This window comes from Myotis lucifugus, unplaced genomic scaffold (assembly GCF_000147115.1).
Source record: "Myotis lucifugus unplaced genomic scaffold, Myoluc2.0 scaffold_105, whole genome shotgun sequence".
Lineage (NCBI taxonomy): Eukaryota > Metazoa > Chordata > Mammalia > Chiroptera > Vespertilionidae > Myotis > Myotis lucifugus.
In genome coordinates this window covers 961,818-983,265 of record NW_005871153.1, presented here as the reverse complement: position 1 = coordinate 983,265, position 21,448 = coordinate 961,818, and the positions used below count along the sequence as shown (strand labels likewise).

The 21,448-nt window shown below is 41.4% G+C and overlaps 1 protein-coding gene and 1 non-coding gene across 3 annotated transcripts in view; one reads left to right on the top strand and one right to left on the bottom strand.

Annotated features, from left to right (window-relative positions):
* FYTTD1 (forty-two-three domain containing 1) overlaps positions 1-21,448 on the bottom strand; it is a 40,806-nt gene that overhangs the window by 18,643 nt on the left and 715 nt on the right. For both annotated transcript variants that reach the window (XM_023757321.1, XM_006092822.3), the window contains exon 2: positions 13,993-14,121. In XM_023757321.1, the coding sequence (XP_023613089.1) occupies positions 13,993-14,121 (129 nt within the window). The remainder of the gene's footprint in view (positions 1-13,992; positions 14,122-21,448) is intronic.
* On the top strand, positions 19,292-19,397 carry LOC111826840. The gene has a single exon (XR_002830272.1). It is a non-coding gene; the product is annotated as a U6 spliceosomal RNA (small nuclear RNA).

Below are 21,448 nucleotides of genomic sequence, written 5' to 3'. Positions count from 1 at the left end.
ATAAGACAGTTAGGAAAACTTGTTATGATAGATGAATTAGTTTATCAATGTACTCGCCTCTCAGCTCCCAATTCACTTTATTTTTTTATTTTTTAATATATATTTTTATTTATTTTTACAGAGAAGAAGGGAGAGGGATAGAGAGTTAGAAACATCGATGAGAGAGAAACATCGATCAGCTGCCTCCTGCACACCTCCTACTGGGGACGTGCCCGCACCAAGCTACATGCCCTTGACCAGAATCGAACCTGTGACCCTTCAGTCCACAGGTCGACGCTCTATCCACTGAGCCAAACCGGTTAGGGCCCAATTCACTTTATACTGCCCTGCTTTAGTTACTAGAACATTTCTCTTACTGGCTGCCCAAGCTTAAGTTTTGTCAGTAGAGGGCACTGGAGGTACTTTAGAGGAAGACGGAGTTTTTCTTTCAAGTTCCAGTGTGTAACTCAAGGCTTATTCCTGCGGCATACAGGACCCAATATCCTTTCCCCACAAGCTGAGACTATGGTGAGGCAAGAGAGATGCATAAAATTTGAGTGTGAGTGATGCCTTAAATTTGGGGCATCTGTTTAGATTTAATCCCAGGCATCACTATAGTCTGGCCCTAATCACCCCAGTGAATTTAAGTCATATCACCCCCACATATGGCTTGCCAGTAAGTTCCACCACCATGGCAACTCAGTTAGTGTGGAGATCTTCCAGATTTGTTCCTATCTTGGATGCTCTGCCTTAGTACTAAAGGTACTAAATTTATTAGTATTTTTATAATCAAAGAAAAAGACAATAAAGTTACAAATTTAAAAATCAAATTATTGCTGCTCAATGTGTGTTTTTCTTCTGAAATTGCAACCAAGCGAAGATTAAGCATGTTGGGGAAACATGTATATTCCAATTAAATTTGTTATTTTTATTTGTATTACACGAAACAGCTACCATTAACTGTGCTAGACTTTGTGCTGAATACTTTAACCTAAATGAGAACTTATGAGATTAATGCTAACATCTGAATTTTGCAGGTGAGCAAAGTGAGGCAAAGAACTGTAACTACCCAGAAGTTCTAGTTAGAAAATGGAGAACAGAATTCAAGTTTGTGTGGCTCCAAAAACTTAACACTTTCCCAAACTATTATATAAAAACTAAAGAATAAAAGCAAGAATATAATCTATGGCATATTCCAAAGAGAAAAAATATTACAGAAAAAGTGGATTCTAAGCTAGATATTACAAAATAGGCCAAGATTTGAATAGGGATATGACATGAAGTGACAAATACAAAGACACGGGCAACTACAGCACACTGAGAGAAGAGACAGTCTAGGGAAAAAGATAAGAAGAAATGAATGCAGTGGGTTCAAATCAGAGGTCTTTAGGTGGTGATAAAGATTACACCTGACTAGGAATGAGGGGGTCACAGAATTCATGATCAAATTATATCAGTCTAGAAGCAATATCTTAGACTGAAAAGAAAAGGGAGAAGGCAATGAGACCATTTCAGATGCTACTGCAATATTCAAACATGACATGATAAAAGACTGGGTGAGGAACAAAGAAATGTGAAAGTATTGCATTAAAAAAAAAGGACAAAGATTAAAGAGATGAGGAATCCATTATTATACCAAAATTTTAAGATCAGATGAGAAAGATTAATGAGCAAGTCTCATTAACAAGAATAAAATTGATTAAAAGGAGAAAAATATGGGATAAAGTTCTTTTTCTAGGTACCTATTTCTGACTATTATAGTCATTGTTCCCATACTTGTTAACATTTTCACTACCATTTCTTTCTCATTGATGGCTTCTTCTCCTCTACCTTCTAGTGAGCCTAGATCATCAATTGCCCCTCCATCCCCTTTCTACCTTTGAATAATCTTCATTAGCTCTATCTCAGTTTTAGCAATCATACTACTTTTCACTCTTTTATCTGCCATCCTATCCTATATAATAAAAGCCCAGCGACTACAATGGCAGAACAACCAGAACGACCGCTCAACCAGTCACTATGAGGTGCACTGACCACCTCTTGGTTTCTCCCCCCAGCCGGCAGGCTCCCACTGCCCGGTGGTGAACAGGGAACCAGAGTGGGTGGCAGCGGGGCCGGCGAGTGGGCAGAATGGCTATCCTCTTGGTCCCTCCCCCTGGCCGGCAGGCTCTGATCGTCCGATGGCAAACAGGGACCCAGGGGTGGGTGGCAGGGGATGCAGGCGGCACCAGGCCAAGGCCCCTGCCCTGCTGGTCGCCCCACACACAGAGGGTGACCCATGGCAGGGGCAGGGCCACGAGCGGGCAGGATGGCCGACCTCTTAGTCCCTCCCCCCTGGCCGTCAGGCTCCGATCACCTGCCCTATGGCAAACTGCGAACCTGGGTGAGTGGCGGCGGGGGGCAAGGCCGGCTGCTGGCTGCCAGGGAAGATGGCCCGGATCACAGGCTAGGCCTAGGGACCATACTCGTGCACGAATTTCATGCGCCAGGCCTCTAGTCTATATATATAAAAGGCTAAGTGACCGACCACACGTCTGTACATCCAACCGACCTGCTGGTATATATATATGATGCTCACTGGCAATTTAAAAATAAACGTTGTTGCCCTGGCTGGTTTGGCTCACTGGATAGAGCGTCGGCCTGGGGACTGAAGGGTCCCAGGTTCGATTCCGGTCAAGGGCATGTACCTTGGTTGCGGGCACAACCCCAGTGGCGGGTGTGCAGGAGGCAGCTGATCGATGCTTCTCTCTCATTGATGTTTCTGACTCTCTATCCCTCTCCCTTCCTCTCTGTAAAAAATCAATAAAATATATTTAAAAAATAAAAATAAACATTGACTCGTGCATGCGTGATACATTTAAAGGTCTCGTTGCATGCGTGATACATTTAAAGCTCTCGTTGGTGCCAATCGCACGCATGTGTTTTGATATGTCGTTGTAATTCATGAATTTAGTTTTTTTCCCTCTGTGTTGTGTCTTGTCAAGCTGTATTTTGTGCCTTTTGGTCAACACGGTAGAGAGTAAGCAGACACCCTGAGAGGAGCGAAAATGGGGAGACAAAGGAACAGGCCATACACAAAAGAAAAGGAGGAATCACCGGAAGAGGAAGTAAATGAAATGGAGGCACGCAATTTGTCAGAGAAAGAATTCAGAGCAGTGGTCATAAGAACGCTGAAAAGGATGGAAGACAAATTCAACAACATGTGTAAGAACCAAGAGAAAATGAAGAATGACATAGCTGCAATAAAGAATACAATAGAAAGCATCAACAGTAGCCTAGAAGAAGCTGAGGACTGTATCAGTGAGCTAGAAGGCAAGGTAGGAAAAAACACCCAAGCAGAGCAGCAACTGGAAAAAAAACCGTAAAAAACAGGAGGAGAGCCTAAGGGAACTTTGGGACAACACAAAATAAAACAATATCCACGTAATAGGGATGCCATAAAGAAAGGAAACTGAGAAAGGAATAGAAAACATGTTTGAAGAAATAATGACAGAAAACTTCCCTGATACTGGGAAGAAATAACTCATACAAGTCCAAGAAGCTAACAGGGTCCCAAACAAGATGAATCCCAAAAGACCGACAAAAAGACACATCATAATTAAATTGGCAAACACCACTGACAAAGTAAGAATCTTAAAAGCTGACAGAGAGAGACAGAAAGTTACCTATAAGGGATCTCTCATTAGACTATCAACTGATTTCTCAATAGAAACACATCAGGCCAGAAGGGAATGGAATGAAATATACAAAGTGATGCAAAGCAAGGTACTGAATCCGAGAATACTATATGCAGCAAGGCTATCATTCAAAATTGAAGGTGAAATGAGCAGCTTCACAGACAAAAAAGGGCTAAGGGAATTTATTACCACTAAACCAGCAATGCAAGAAATGCTAAAAGGACTGCTGTGAAAAGAAGAAATAGGAAGGGAAGTAAGAACACAGGCACAAAGAATAAAAATGGCGACAAACAAATACCTACCCGTCTATATATAGAAAACCCTAATATGCAAATAGACCAAACAGCGAAACAACCGAACAACCGGTCGCTATGACATGCACTGACCACCAGGGGGCACACTTCGGAACATAGCAGGCATCGGCAGCAGGCAGCAGAGCGGGGAACATGGCGGGCATCGGCCATGGCGGGATGGTGGAGCAGGTGAGCAGGGGTGCCAGACCAAGGCAGGGCGCCACTCATTGTCATCAGGGTGAGCCTCTGGTGGTTACTGAAAATTCTTTGCTCCTGCGCACCACGGTCCCGCCTGGCGCTTGCACCTGCTGCTGGCACCGGACCCGCTCACACCCGCTGCTGGCCCCAATGGCCCCTCAGGGCTTCTCCACCTCCCCCTGCTCCTGAGAGGTGATAGGGGCCAGCAGCTGCCTCTTGTACCCGCTGCCGGCGCTGGAGACGCCACTCACACCTGCTGCTGGTGCCCGGCACCAATCCCGATCACTCAGCGCCATCAGCAGGTGCGAGTGGCAGCTGCCAGCCCTGATCGCCCTGAGGTCTTCTCCACCTCCCCCTTCTCCTGAGGGGCGATCGGGGCAGCAGCTGCCGCTTGTACCCACTGACAGCGCCGGCCCTGCTCACAACTGCTGCTGGCGCCGGCCCCAATCACTCTATGCTGTCAGTGTGTGCGAGTGGGGCAGGTGCCATCACCATGTGGGAGTCGCAGTGGCGGGAGCGGGACTGCCGGCAGACAGGGGACCGGGGGCCACAGCAGGAAGGGTTGGGCAGGGGCACGAAGGATGGGAGGAGACCTGCTCCCGTGCCCACAGCAGCCTCGCGGCCCACAGTTTCTTTCAAGCTGCACGAATTTGTGCACTGGGCACCTAGTCAATAATAATCTTAAATGTAAGTGGATTAAATGTTCCAATCAAAAACATAGGGTAGCTGAATGGATAAGAAATCATGACCCATATATCTGCTGTCTACAAGAGACCCACCTCAGAACAAAGGACTCACACAGACTGATAGTGAAGGGATGGGGGAAAAAATTTCAGGTGAATGGAAATGAAAAGAAAACTAGGGTAGCAATACCTATATCTGACAAATTGGACCTCAAAGTGAAGTCCATGAGAGATAAAAAAGGTCACTTCATAATACTAAAGGGAGCAATTCAACATGAGGATATAACTCTGGCAAACATTTATGCACCCAATATAGGAGCACCCAAATACATAAAAAAAACTCCTGGAAGATATCAAGGGAGAGATCGACAGCAATATAGTCATAGTAGGGGACTTTAATACCTCACTGACACCATTGGACAAATCCTCTAAACAAAAAAATCAGCAAAGAAACATCAGTCCTAAATGACTCACTAGATCGGATGGAATTAATTGACATCTTCAGAACACTTCACCCCAAAGCCATGGAATATACATTCCTCTCAGGTGCTCATGGGACATTTTCAAAGATAGACCACACATTGGGACACAGGCAAAGTCTCTTCAAATTCAAGAAGAAAGAAATCATATCAAGCATCTTCTCAGATTACAATGGCATAAAATTAAAAATCAACTACAATAAAAACTGAAAAAAATTCAAACAGTTAGAGGCTAACTAGCATGCTATTACACAATGATTGGGTTACCAAGAGATCAAAGAAGAAATAAAAAGCATCCTGGTAACAAACGACAATGAAAACACAATGATCCAAAATCTATGGGACACAGTGAAAGCAGTCTTGAGAGGGAAGTTCATAGCTCTACAGGCCTACCTCAAAAAACAAGAAAAAAATGGTAATAAATTCCCTACAACTCAAAGAATTAGAAAGAGAGCAACAAGAAAAGCCCAGCATAAGCAGAAGGAAGGAAATAATAAAGATCAGAGCAGAAATAAACGACATAGAGACCAAGAAAACAATATAAAAGATCAATAAAACCAAGAACTGGCTCTTTGAAAGGATAAACAAGATTGATGAACCTCTAGCCAGGCTCACCAAGAAGCAAAGAGAGAGGACCCAAATAAACAAAATCAGAAATGAAAGAATTGAAGTAACAACTGACCCCACAGAAATACAAAGGATTTTGAAAAATACTACAAACAACTCTATTCCAACAAATTGGACAATCTAGAGGAAATGGACATATTCTTAGAAAAATACAAGCTTCCAAAACTCAATCAGGAAGAATCAAAAAACCTGAATAGGCTGATAACTATGGAAGAAATTGAAGCAATAATAAAAAAAATCTTCCAGCAAACAAAAGCCCTGGTCCAGACGGCTTTATAGGAGAGTTCTACCAAGCATTCAAAGAAGAACTAAAACCTATCCTCCTCAGACTATTCCAAAAAATTCAAGAGGAAGGCACACTTCCAAGCTCTTTCTATGAAACCAGCATTACCCTAATTCCAAAACCAGATAAAGACACCACAAAAAAAGAACTACAGGCCAAGATCCTTGATGAACATAGATGCTAAAATCCTCAACAAAATTCTAGCAAATCGAATCCAGCATTATATTAGAAAGATCATACACCATGACCAGGTGGGATTTATTCCAGGGATGCAAGGATGTTTCAATATCCGCAAATCAATGTGATACATCACATAAACAAACTGAGATAAAAATCACATAATCATATCAATCGATGCAGAAAAAGCATTTGACAAAATCCAACACCCTTTCTTGATAAAAACTCTCAGCAAAGTGGAAATAGAGGGATCATACCTCAACATAATAAAAGCCTTAGATGACAAAACTACAGCCAACATCATACTCAATGAGCAAAAACTAAATCCATTTTCCCCTAAGAACAGGAACAAGACAGGGATGCCTACTTTCACCACTCCTATTCGATATAGTACTGGAAGTGCTAGCCATAGCAATCAGACAAGAAGAAATGAAAGGTATCCAAATTGGAAAAGAAGTAAAACTGTCCTTATTCGCAGATGACATGATACTATAGATAAAAAAAAACCACAACAAAAACCCAAAGAGTCCATCAAAAAGCTACTAGACTAAATAAATGAATTTGGCAATGTAGCAGGATACAAAATTAACACCCAGAAATCTTTGGCTTTTTTATACACCAATAATGAACTCACAGAAAGTGAAACTAAAAAAACAATCCCATTTACCATTGCACCAAAAAAAAATTAAGATACCTAGGAATAAACTTAACTAAGGAAACTACAGGACATTGAAAAAAGAGATAGAGGAAGATATAAACAATGGAAGAACATACCGTGTTCATGGACTGGTAGAATCAACATCATTAAAATGTCCATAGTACCCAAAGCAATTTATAGATTCAATGCAATCCCCATTAAAATACCAATGGCATATTTCACAGACCTAGAACAAACTCTCCAAAAATTCATCTGGAATAAAAAAAGAGCTCGAATAGCCACAGCAATCCTGAGAAAGAACAAAGTTGGAAGGACCACAATACCAGATATCAAGCTATATTACAAAGCCACTGTTCTCAAAACTGCCTGGTACTGGCACAAGAACAGACATATAGACTAATGGAACAGAACAGAGAATCCAGAAATCGACCCAAGCCATTACGCTCAATTAATATTTGACAAAGGAGGCAAGAGCATACAATGAAGTCAAGACAGTCTCTTCAATAAATGGTGCTGGGAAATTGGGTCAGATACATGCAAAAGAAATGAAACTAGATCACCAACTCACACCATACACAAAAACAAACTCAAAATGGTTAAAGAACTTAAATGTAAGATAGGAAACCATAAAAATCTTAGAAGAATCCATAGGCAGCAAAATATCAGACATATGTCATAGCAATATCTTTACCGATACAACTCCTAGTGCAATGAAAACTAAGGAGAAAATAAACAAATGGGACTACATTAAAATAAAAAGCTTCTGCACAGCAAAAGAAACCATCAACAAAACAACAAGAAACCCCACTGCATAGGAGAACATATTTGCCAATGTTATTTCAGATAAGGGTTTAATCTCCAAAATTTACTGGGAACTCATACAACTTAACAAAAGGAAGATAAACAATCCAATCAAAAAATGGGCAATGGACCTAGATAGACACTTTTCGAAAGAGGACATACAGAAGGCCGAAAGACATATGAAAACATGCTCAAAGTCACTAATTATACGAGAGATGCATATCAAAACAACAATGTGGTATCATCTCACACCTGTCAGAATGGCTATCATCAACAAATCAACAAACAAAAGGAACCCTTTTGCACTGCTGGTGGGAATGCAGACTGGTGAACCCACTGTGGAGAACAGTATGGAGTTTCCTCAAAAAACTAAAAATGGAACTCCCATCTAACCCAGTGATCCCACTTCTAGGAATATATCCCAAGAAGCCAGAAACACCAATCAGAAAGGATATATGCACTCCTATGTTCATAGCAGCACAATTCACCATAGCTAAGATTTGGAAACAGCCTAAGTGCCCATCAGTAGATGAGTGGATTAGAAAACTGTGGTACATCTACACAATGGAATACTACACTGCGGTAAAAAAGAAGGAATTCTTGCCATTTGCAACAGCATGGATGGAACTGGAGAGCATTATGCTAAGTGAAATAAGCCAGTCAGAGAAAGATAAATACCACATGATCTCACTCATTTGTGGAATATAGAGAACAACATAGACTGATGAACAGAAACAGATCCAGAGACAGAGAAACAGCGATCAGACTGTCAATCCCCAGAGGGAAAGTAGGGGAGGGTGGGGGTAAGTGGAAGAGATCAACCAAAGGACTTGTATGCATACATATAAGCCAAACCAATGGACACAGACAACAGGGGGATGAGAGCATGAGTGTGTCGAGGGGGAGGTTGGGGGTTAATGGGGGGATGAGGACACATTTGTAATACCTTAACCAATAAAGAAATTTTAAAAAAATTACTTTAAAGAATAATAATTAAAAAAAAGGCTAAGTGACCGACCGCACATACGTCCGACTGACCATCTGACCGACCTACCGGTACATATAATGCCCATTGGCAATTTAAAAATATATGTTGACTAGCGCATGCATGATACATACAAAGCTCTTGCTGGCGCCAACCGCATGCATGTTTTAATTTTATAATATTACTAGAGGCCCGGTGCACAAAAATTTGTGCACTCCGGGGGGTCCCTCAGCCCGGCCTGTGCCCTCTCGCAGTCTGGGACCCCTCGGGGGATGGCCACCTGCTGGCTTAGGTCCACTCCCTGGGGGACTGGGCCTAAGATAGCAATCAGACATCCCTCTGGCAGCCCGGGAGCCCTCGGGGGATGGCCACTTGCCAGCGGGGAGCAGACCTAAGCTGCAGTTGGACATCCTTAGCACTGCTGAGGAGGCGGGAGAGGCTCCCACCACCACTGCTGTACTGGCAGCCATCAGCCTGGCTTGTGGCTGAGCAGAGCTCCCCCTGTGGGAGCGCACTGACCACCAGGGGGCAGCTCCTGCATTGAGCATCTGCCCCCTGGTGGTCAGTATGTGTCATAGTGACCAGTCATTCCCAGTCGTTCTGCTGTTAGGGTCAATTTGCATATTGCCCTTTTATTATATAGGAGTGCTTAGCCAGCCTGGGTGAGGGGCTGATGGCTGTTTGCAGGCTCGCCACAGCCTTTTCAGTGTGGGGGTTTCCACTGGGGTGCCTGGCCAGTCTGGGTGAGGGGCTGAGGGGCTGAGGGCCGTTTTCAGGCTGGCTAAGCCCCCCAGCGGGGACCCTCACCCCATGAGGGTGTGGCCATCCTGGGTGAGGGGCCGATGGCTGTTTGCAGGCTAGCCACGGCCCCCAGCCACCCAAACTCCCAGTGGAGGCTGCCTGGAAGCAGGTATCTGGGATTTATTTGTCTTCTATAATTGGAACTTTGTTGCCATGAGCGGAGGCCACAGCAGGCTCAGAGCAGGGGGGAAGCTTGGCTTCCTCCATCGCCCGGGCAACCAAGCCTCCTGCTTGCTCCAGCTCCGTGGCTGCCGGCGCCATCTTGGTTGGGTTAATTTGCATACAGTCGCTCTGATTGGCTGGTGGGCATGGCTTGGGGGCGTACCGAAGGTACGATCAATTCGCATCTTTCTCTTTTATTAGTCTAGATATTATAAATACTATTTTGACATAATTTATTACCGTACAAATCTTTCTTCTAATTAATTTCCTTTCAATATGCATGAATCCGTGCACTGGGCCACTAGTGTTTCATAAAGACCTATATATACTGCCCTAATTCTTTCCCTTCTTACTCTCTGTAACTGCCTTATGTTCTGAAAAGCACAATGAAGAAGTACTAAAGACATCATTTAATGCAGTGGTTCTCAACCTTCCTAATGCCATGACCCTTTAATACAGTTCCTCATGTTGTGGTGACCCCCAACCATAAAATTATTTCCGTTGCTACTTCATAACTATAATTTTGCTACTGTTATGAATCGTAATGTAAATATCTGATATGCAGGATATATTTTCATTGTTACAAACTGAACATAATTAAAGCATAATGATTAATCACAAAAACAATATGTAATTATATATGTGTTTTCCGATGGTCTTAGGCGACCCCTGTGAAAGGGTAGTTCAACCCCCAAAGGGGTTGCGACCCACAGGTTGAGAACCGCTGATCTAATGCAATAGTCTTTTCTAAGTTTTTATCTATTAGTCCCTCTAGAACAGCGGTTCTCGCCGAAACCGGTTTGGCTCAGTGGATAGAGCGTCGGCCTGCGGACTGAAAGGTCCCAGGTTCGATTCCGGTCAAGGGCATGTACCTGGGTTGCGGGCACATCCCCAGTGGGAGATGTGCAGGAGGCAGCTGATCGATGTTTCTCTCTCATTGATGTTTCTGACTCTCTATCTCTCTCCCTTCCTCTCTGTAAAAAATCAATAAAATATATTAAAAAAAAAAAATAGAACAGCGGTTCTTACCCTGTGGTTTGCGACCCCTTTGGCGGTCGAACAACCCTTTCACAGGGGTCGCCTAAGACCATCCTGCATATGAGATATTTACATTACGATTCATAACAGTAGCAACATTACAGTTATGAAGTAGCAACGAAAATAATTTTATGGTTGGGTCACAACATGAGGAACTGTATTTAAAGGGCCAGAAGGTTGAGAACCACTGCTCTAGAACGTTCTCTTCTGTCTTTCCAGAGCACCTTCATTCTCAATACTTCAATTGGTACCTCTATGAAGATCCTTTCACATTTCCAGTTATACTACAGTAACAGTTTAAGACTAGCTATGCATCAGAACCACACATGGAACTTTAAAAAATCCCTAGGCCCTACTTCTGCAGATTCTGATTCAGTAGAAATGGAGTGTAGCCAGAACATTGGTCTACTTTATAAAGCTCCACAGGTTCAAATAAGGTTGAGAATAATTAGAACTACAGGCAGAATTTTTCATCTTTCCTTTGAATTCTGAACTTAATCCCTTCATGAATTTCTTTCACACACATCTATGTGCCTCAATAATTTCTGGAGTCTGATCACTTACATGAAGATATGAGGGGTTTTCTGGGAAATATCATATCACAGCACGGTGTATGCAATCATATTACTGACTCCTTTCTGAAGCAACATACAAATACTCCCATCTCTCGTACCTCTAAAAGAAATAGCTTTCTCAAACTTTTGGTCTCAGGACCTCTTTATGCTCTTAAAAACTACTGAAGACTCTAAAGAGTTTTTGTTCTGTGGGTTTATGTTTACTGATACTTACTATATTAGAAATGAAAACTAAGATATTTAAAAACTATTATTTCATTAAAACAATAAGCCCATTACATGTAGAATAACTTATTTTTTTTAAAAAAATTATCACGTCATGTAGATCCCAGAAAAGTCTACTGTACATTTATGAGAGTAAGAGTAAAAGTAGTTACAGTAATGTCTTAGTATTATTACAAAACTAGTTTTGACCTAAGGACCCCTCAAGTCTTGGAATTCCCCAGGGTCCATAACAATACTTTGAGAACTGTTGCTACCTATAACCCAGGATATTTAGGATATTTAGATTGTTGGTACCAATATTTATTGAGTGACTAAATTATATTTTGGGCACAATTAAAAGACTTTACTCATTCATTTATTCATCCATCAAATATAATTTATTAAGTATATGCCATGAGCTCTCTGTCCTACTTGTGCTCTTACCTCACTGACATTACAATGTGGAAATCTGAACTTTTGCTAATGAGAGCTTAAGACAATCCCATATTTCTCTGCACATTCAGTGACAGCAGCAGCTGTTCTATTTTAGGCCCTGTCACATGTAAGTGGAGAACATACAAGCACAAATTCAATCTTGTAAGATTCTAAGCTGCACCTATGTATCATTTATCTCTAGACTCAGATCATAACCTCCAGTTAAAAGTAAAATCTTTTCTTGCCCTAGACGGTTTGGCTCAGTAGATAGAGCAATCAGTCCATAGACTGTCCCGGGTTCAATTTCGGTCAAGGGCACGTACCTTGATCCCCAGCCCTGGTTGGGGTGCATGCTGGAGGCAACCAATTGATGTGTCTCTCTCTCTGTCTCTCCCGTCCCTTCCACTCTCTCTAAAAATAAGTGGGAAAATATCCTTGGATGAAGATTAACAACAACAACAAGAACAACAAAAGTAAAACCTTTTCTGATCCTTTATGGACCAGATCCTATTTCACCTCATCTATTAAATCACCACTGATCTTCTTAGACCAACCTCCCTACCTAAAGTCCTATGTAAAAATTTTTTTCTTATAACATTTCTCAATGCTGTGTTTTCTATTCAATCTCTGGTACCAGAAATTCCTTAAGTAAAAGACTGCACCTTTGTATATCCTGAGAACCTGGTCAATTCAAAGTGTTTATCAGGTCTTTAACATATAGTTAGCACAATGAATATATTTCTGGCTTCTATGAACTCTAAAATTATAAAACAAATTATATATAAAACATGGTATACTATGTAATATTTATTTTTAAAATCTTTAAATATAAATCACTGGAATTAAATATTCATTTGTTATACCTAAATATCTGTCATGAAATGTACTCACTTGGATTCAGCTGTTCAAGAAATTATTAAAGAATACATTTCTTTGCAGGGTCTAATCTTAGCTACAGACCCTATTTAAAATATATATATTTTGAGGATATGTTGGCATGTTAACTGTTAATCATAGAACTAATTATGTTTGACCTACTGGATATTATTTCTTATGTTTTTCAACATATAGGATAAAAAATTAATTTAGAAGCTAGTTTACCAAACATTTTTTCATATGTATAAAAAAGATCTAGAGTTATAAAATTTTGAATAAAGGTTCATTCTAAAACGCTGATATAACAGCTAAGAATGTTAACTAGTCATATATAATTAAGTGTTCAGTTACTACCTTAAATCCAGTTTGGAACAAGATGGTTATACAAAAATAAGCTTCCTGATTACCAAAAATAACTATATATGTAGAGTTCCAAGATCACTTAGATCACATCTAAAGCAATCAATTCTGGGTGTCACCTTTGGAGAATTCAACAAATCTTAAAGGTCCCAGATAATAAAATAAAGAGTCAAGAAGTCATTTTCTATGCAGAATAGTAGTCTCCATATATTTAAAAGGTTTTCATATAGAAAAGGAAGTACGCTTCCCTTATTTCTCTGTAAAATTAACAGGTAGGGCATGATTTAAATCAAGTCAAGAGAATTTTCTAGTAAACAGCTATCTCCAATAACAAAAGAAGTTGTCTTATGGGGCGGTATGCTCTTTCACTGAATATATTTAAGTTAGAGTTATATAGTCATCCATAAGATAGACTGTTAAAGGAACATCTAAGATGAAGACCTCATGATATGTAAGGTCCTTTACATATCATGGTCATAATTTATAATTTAAATATACTTTAGACTATTTGTATATTGAGGTTTAGAAAAAATTTAAGGTAACAAATTTTTTACCAGATTTTAAAATGAAACAAAAACTTGAGAGTAAATACAAACCCCAAAGGGTACTGATCTATTTCCTCCATGTTTTAAGTATGTACCAAAAATAGTATACTATGAACCCATAAATAAGAGCTCTTTATTCTAACTTGCAAAACTTACCAGAATTCTGTTGGATTCCCCATCGTACTCTCATCCTGAATTGTCGGGCACCACTTTGCTGGAGTCTTCTATTTAGTCGTGGAAAATTCTGCTTCTTTCCTTCCTTTCGATTCAATTTGATGATATCGTCTGTGATAGAGGAAATGCAATGATTATTTACTTTCATTTTAACTTACTGACTCAATTACTCAGTCTCATTTTCTAATTCAGTGGTTCTCAACCTTCCTAATGCCGTGACCCTTTAATACAGTTCCTCATGTTGTGGTGACCCCCAACCATAAAATTATTTTCGTTGCTACTTCATAACTGTAATTTTGCTACTGGTATGAATCATAATGTAAATATCTGATATGCTATATGTGTTTTCGATGGTCGCAACCCACAGGTTGAGAACCGCTGTAGATTTCCATATCCCTAACTTCTTTTCTACTTTGAAAGCACTTCCATAAGAGGATAATAATGACAAGAAGATAAAAACTCAAATCAGCCAATGCACTTGGACCACTGAAAAAAGATTTTGTTGGAAACTTATACAACTCAACATTAGGAAGCCAAACAATCCAATTTAAAAATGGACAAAGAGCCGAAACCGGTTTGGCTCAGTGGATAGAGCGTCGGCCTGCGGACTGAAAGGTCCCAGGTTCGATTCCGGTCAAGGGCATGTACCTGGGTTGCGGGCACATCCCCAGTGGGAGATGTGCAGGAGGCAGCTGATCGATGTTTCTCTCTCATCGATGTTTCTAACTCTCTCTCTCCCTTCCTCTCTGTAAAAAATCAATAAAATATATTTAAAAAAAAAATGGACAAAGGCCCTAGCTGGTTTGGCTCAGTGGAGAGAGTGTCGGCCTGCGGACTGAAGGGTCCCGGGTTCAATTCCGGTCAAGGGCACATGCCTAGGTTGCGGGCTCAATCCCCAGTATGGGGCGTGCAGGAGGCAGCTGATCAATGATTCTCTCTCATCATTGATGTTTCTATCTCTCTCTCCCTCTCCCTTCCTCTCTGAAATCAATCTATATATATAAAAGCCTAAGTGACCAGTTGACTGGTTAACCGGTAGCTATGATGCGCACTGACCACTAGGGGGCAGATGCTCAACACACAGGCATGGAAATGTGGAACAGACTGATGAATCTCAGAGGGAAGGGGGGAGGGAAAAGGGCAGGAAGAGATTAACCAAAGATCTTATATTCATACTAGAGGCCCAGTGCACAGATTCGTGCACTGGTGGGGTCCCTCAGCCTGGCCTGCGGGGATCAGACTGAAACTGGTTCTTTGACATCCCCTGAGGGGTCCTGGATTGCGAGAGGGTGCAGGCCAGGCCATGAGACCCCACTAGTGCACAAATCTGTGCACCCTGCCTCTAATAAAAATATATATTTTTCAAAAATGGACAAAGGACCTGACTAGACACTTCTCCTAACAGGACATACAGATGGCCAAGAGACATATGAAAAAATGCTCACGGTCACTAATTATCAGAGAGATGCAAATCAAATCTACAATGAGATATCAATTCACACCTGCCAGAATGGCTACTATCAATAAACCAACAAACAATAAGTGCTGGTGAGGATGTGGTGAAAAGGAAAACCTTCTGCCCTGCTGTCTGGAATGCAGACTGGTGTAGCCATTGTGGAAAACAGTATGGAGTTTCCTCAAAAAGTAAAAATGGAACTGCCTTTTGACCCACCAATCCCACTTTTGAGAATATATCCTAAAAATACCCCCAAAAAACAATCAGAAAGAATATATGTACTCCTATGTTCATAGCATATGAACTTGGCTATTTACAATAGCCAAGATCTGGAAACAGTCCAAGTGCCCATCAGCAGATGAGTGGATAAAAAAAGCTGTGGTATATTTACATAATGGAATACTAAAAGTCTGTAAAAAAAAGGAAGTCTTACCCTTTGTGACAGCATGGATGGACCTGGAGAGCATTATGCTAAGTGAAATAAGCCAGTCAGAGAAAGACAAAAACCATATTATCTCACTAATATGTGTAATCTAATGAACAAAATAAACTGATGAACAAAATGGAACCAGAAGCAAGAATACATGAAACATACGGCTGGTGCCCAAGGAGAGGAGGATGGTAGTGACTGAATAAAGAAGGTGAAGGAAATAACTAAAGAACATATATGCATACTCCATGGACACAGACAATAATTTGGTAAAGGCCAAGGAAGGGGATGGGGGGAGGGGACTCCTGTAATAATGTCAACATTAAAAAAAGTTTAATAATAAAAAAAATAGCCCGAAGCAGACCTACCAATTAACGAAGATTTCTGTTATCCATACTATTACTTTCCCTGATAAAGGTAAATAAGTGAAAGCCTGTTTACTAGTATAAAAATTACTAATACTTCTTTTCATAATCACAGAAATCTCCAGTTTTTAAAGATGACCAACTTTCAATAAAACCACAGGCAGTCAAAAAATAAATCATTCCATTAAAAGACTAAATGTATAAGTTCATCTCAATTCAGCAAATATTTATTAAGCATATACTATGTTCAATAAATATAGGTGGCAGACTATGCCTTAACAGAAACAAACAAAAGTAATACATGACTCCTGTTCTCAATAAGTTTAAAATTATTGATGGAAACAGACATGTAAATAGCAAATACAAAATTAAATATTGGTTTCTGTTCCTCTAGCAAAGTTACCTTATTTTCCTTTCTATACTGCTCTTATTTTCCAAAACACTTTCAAAGTGCCCCAAGGTAATTCCACAAGCCTCACATGGCTGTAACACCACAACAGAACAATGCAAAGATCAGGAAACAATATTTTCTCCAGATTCCCATTTACCTCTGTTAAAAGGAAGTTACTGCCCAGCTGGTGTGACTGGTGCAGCTCAGTGGTTGAGCGACAACCTACAAACCAGGAGGTACAGGTTAGCTTCCCGGTCAGGGCACATGCCCAGGTTGCGTGCTTGATCCCTAGTGTGGGGCATGTAGGAGGCAGCTGATCAATGATTCTCTCTCATCACTGACATTTCTATCTCTCTCTCCCTCTCCCTTCCTCTCTGAAATCAATAATAAAATATATATATATATGTATGTATATATATGTGTATATATATATATTTTTTTTTAAAAAAGGAGGTTACTAGAACTGGGAATAGAGTCAATATCTTTAAAACTATTCACGGTGTAGATGGTTAATACACTTATTGTGGTGATCACAACAAAAGGTATATAAATGTTGAATCACTATGTTTAACACCTAAAACTAATACAATATTGTATGCCAATTATACTTCAATTATTTTTTTAAAAGGTTACTAGAAGCCAAAAATGTTCATTAAAGAAATATCCAAACAATTTCTCCACAGTCCCAACTTCCAATATTAATTCTGATGACTGAAAATAGAGCAAATAAACCAAAGAAATTGAACATGGTCAACAACTTAAAAAAATTTCACAAAATTAATTAACCTCGGGAATTTCCCCCCAAAATACTGCTCTAAACAGTCTATCTGAAAAAAAAAGGAAACTTATAGGGGTCCTTTCTTATATATTACTAGAGGCCCGATGCACGTAATTCATGTGTGGGGGAAGGGGGGTCGTCCCTCAGCATGGCCTGCACCCTCTCCAATCCGGGACCCTTCGAGGGATGTCCGACTGCCACAGGGAACAGTCTTAAACCGGCAGTCGCACATCCCTTTCGCAATCTGGGACCGCTGGCTCCTAACCACTCACCTGCCTGCCAGCCTAATCGCCCATAATCCCTCTGCCTGCCTGCCTGATCGCCCTTAACTGCTCCCCTGCCTGCCTGATGGCCCCTTAATGCTCCCCTGCCTGCCTGATCGCCCCTAACTGCTCCCCTGGTGACCTGATTGCCCCTAACTGCTCCCTGTTGGCCTGATTGCCCCTAACTGCCTCTGCTTCGGCCCCCGCACTCAGGACCCAGATTTCCCTCCTCTGGCCGGCCAAAGGTACCTGGGACCCGGGCCAGCCATGGGCGCCCAGGACCCCGGGCAGCTTTGCCTGAGCCTGGCTTTGTCAGGAAGAACATCCAGAATGTCATCCAGAAGACGTCCAGTCTAATTAGCATATTACCCTTTTATTAGTACAGATGATAGATTACCTCATCCATCAGCAATCTTTAAGACTCTTAATCACATTCAAATAAATCAGGAAGAACATCCAGAATGTCATCCAGAAGACGTCCAGTCTAATTAGCATATTACCCTTTTATTAGTACAGATGATAGATTACCTCATCCATCAGCAATCTTTAAGACTCTTAATCACATTCAAATAAATATTCATATAAAATAATTCATATTCGCCCAAATTACTTCGTTATCTTCTGGAGATTAATCCTTCAACTACAAAAGAGTTCTTCAAAGTTAGACACTCAAAAAATGAAAAGGTTTAATGAACATCAGGTACATGTTAAATGAGCATGTTAAATTCTCAGTGAGCAGAAAGAAATAGACACTTCTTTTGAAACACTTTAACAAGATAAGGTGCTATTTTTCACCAGAAATCTAAAATCTCAGTGTCTTGAGAGTACACACAAAAAAATGAATTTGGTCTAAGGACCATTAAAAAATAAAGGGGGGGGGGCAGGGTATAATTTTGATTAACCCAATTAATCTATAATGATAAAAGCATAATATGCTAATTAGACTGGACGTCCTTCCTGCCGGCAGCCGAAGGGAAGCATGTGTCCTGGGTGCCTGCCAGCGGCCGGAGGTAAGCCTGGTTCCCAGGTGCCAGAGGGAAGCCAGTGCCAGCAGCTGGGGGAAGGAAGACCTACTCTTGCATGAATTTCATGCATCAGCCCTCTAGTTTTAAAATAAAGCAGTATAGAGTATAAACAGAACTAAAAATTAAAAGTAGTAAAACATATCAACTATAAAATTATGTTTAAAAATTTGATCTAAATCCTACAGTTAAATGAGCTACTATGACAAAGAGGATTATTCCAATCTAAAAGAAGAGAATGGCTTTCTCCTACTCAAGGAGCAGATAGGATAGGTATAAGAAGAAAAAAATACATTATGATGAGCTACTTTTATAAAAAAGTTTCTTCCGTAACACTAGTACCATATATATGGTACTAATAACAGTAATAGTATGAACTGAGTACTAATAGGCATTGTTTTGACATATATTCATTTAATTTTCACATTTCTATGAAATAAGTATTATAATACTCATTTTCAAATTAAAGAAACTGAGCCACAATGAGGCCAGCTATTGGTAACCTTGGTAAATATTCTCTATGAATATTTATATAATCAAGGTAGAACCACAAATTAAAACAAAACAAAAATTAGAGCGCTCGATTCGGCAGCACATATACTAAAATTGGAACGATACAGAGAAGATTAGCATGGCCCTGCGCAAGGATGACACGCAAATTCGTGAAGCGTTCCATATTTTAAAAAAACACACACACACAAAAAACAAAAATTAGAATCTAAAACCCCTGCAGACCTGATAAAATTAAATACTCATGAAGCATAACCATTGTTTAAAATAGATCTCTCTCTCTCTCTCACTAAAATTCTCACTAAAACAAAAAAAAGGCACCTGACACAATGCTCTTGGAGTAGACCTAACAGTGTGTTCCTGAAGGAGAAAAAAAGAGATCAAGTTGTTTTAACTATCTACACAGCACTTCATTTCTACCTTCAAACATCATTATCCCTGTTTTCTTCACTTGACCATGGTAATCACCAAACAAAACACATACAAAACCCCTAGAAACTTAAAATAATGTCCTGGTTATGAAAATATCTGTTTAACACTTCCTATAAATATCTATAGCTTAGGTCTCTAGAGCAAGAACAAAATCCTTGCTCCAACACTTACTTCTAGGAATTTGGACAAGTTATTTAATTTCTCTACATCCCAGGTTTCGTAAAATGGGAATAACTACATATAATATATATGTATATGTATGTAGAGAGAGTAAATATAGAGCTATCTGTGTACCAGATACTGTCCTAAGCAGTTTATATATGCCTCTTGACTCATTTAATATTTACATCAACCCTCTAAGGCAGATAAGCCTATTATCATCACCTTTTTACAGATGAGGCACCGAGAAGTCATTTGCCCACAATCACATGGCTATTAAGTGGTAAAAAGCAGGATTTCAACTGAGTGTGGTTCTGGATTCCGTGCTGTCATTAAAAACACATCTCACAGGGTGATTGAGGCTAAACCGAGTTTACACATATTAAATGCTTAGTCCAGTGTCAGGAAGGTAGTAAGCACGCCATAAACAGTCGTTATTATATATATATACGTGTGTTTTTTTTTTGCTTGGCCTTAGCTAAAAAGATTTCTCATTTCTTTAGGGTTTACTAAGACAAGACTTGAGGCCGATCATTTCCGATGTTACTTCATTCATACTATCCTGGGTTCTGACTTGTGGCAATCATTGAAACCAAGAGGTTTTTTTTGTTTTTTTTTTTTTTTTACTACAACAAGCTCTGCAGGTAAACCACAACAAAAGAAAAAAAAAAAGTCCTGTCCCGGAGAAAGTGACACCTCTGCATCCACTCGTCAGGTGCTTTTCAAAGGCGCCCCAAACGGCAGTCCCCGGAAAGAGCTGGCAGAGCGTGAGCTTCACCTAATCCCGTAACTGGAATCCCCACAAAAAAAAAAAAAAAAAAAAAAAAAAAAAAAAAAAGGACTTCCATTTAAACTGGCCGAGCCAAACACAGAGACTCGCTCCTCGGCGGTGCTAGGCCTGACTTTTTAATTAAATCACCGACCCTGCCGCTTTTTGCACGTCCGTCACCAACCCGCGCCACCCTCTTCGACGCGCTAGATCCCACGCTCTACCCGGCTTCGCATCCACCCAGATCTCTCCCTTGGTTTTTGCTTCCTTTATTTTTTTTTTTTTAAATTTTTTCCTAGTTAGCCAGGCCTGGGTAAGGAGGCTGTGCTTTTTCGCAGGCACCGCCTAATGAAGCGCCCGCGGATGAAGTCCAGCCGAACGAAATTCTCTCTGACCGCCGCTCCGGGGTCGGTGCCCGTCAGAGCCGCCACCTCTCGGGGCCGCTCCACACCTCCTCGTGCGGCGCCGGCGCGCCCCGGGCCCGGGGAAGGTCCAGCGAGCGAGCCCGCGTCTGGGAAGCACTGATGTGACCCGAACGCGGGCCGGGCCGGGCCGGGCTCGCCAAGCTTTCCTCAGAAACCGGGTCGGCCGAGCCGGACCTTCCCCTCCGCGCCCGGGATAACGCCCACCGCGAGCACGCCGGAGCGAAAACCCGCGGAGCGGTCCGGTCCTCACAAAGAGCCGGGGTCCCCCGCGAGGGGCAGCCCCCGGCAGGGCGAACAGGCCCCGCGCCCCTCGGCCCTCCACACCGCCGGGCCCGCAGCGCCCCCCGCCGGCCGCCCCTCAGACAGCCCCGCCGAGGCGGCGGCCGGGCCCCCCAGGTTCGACCCCAGCCCTCGGTTCCGCGGCGCTCCCCGGCCCCC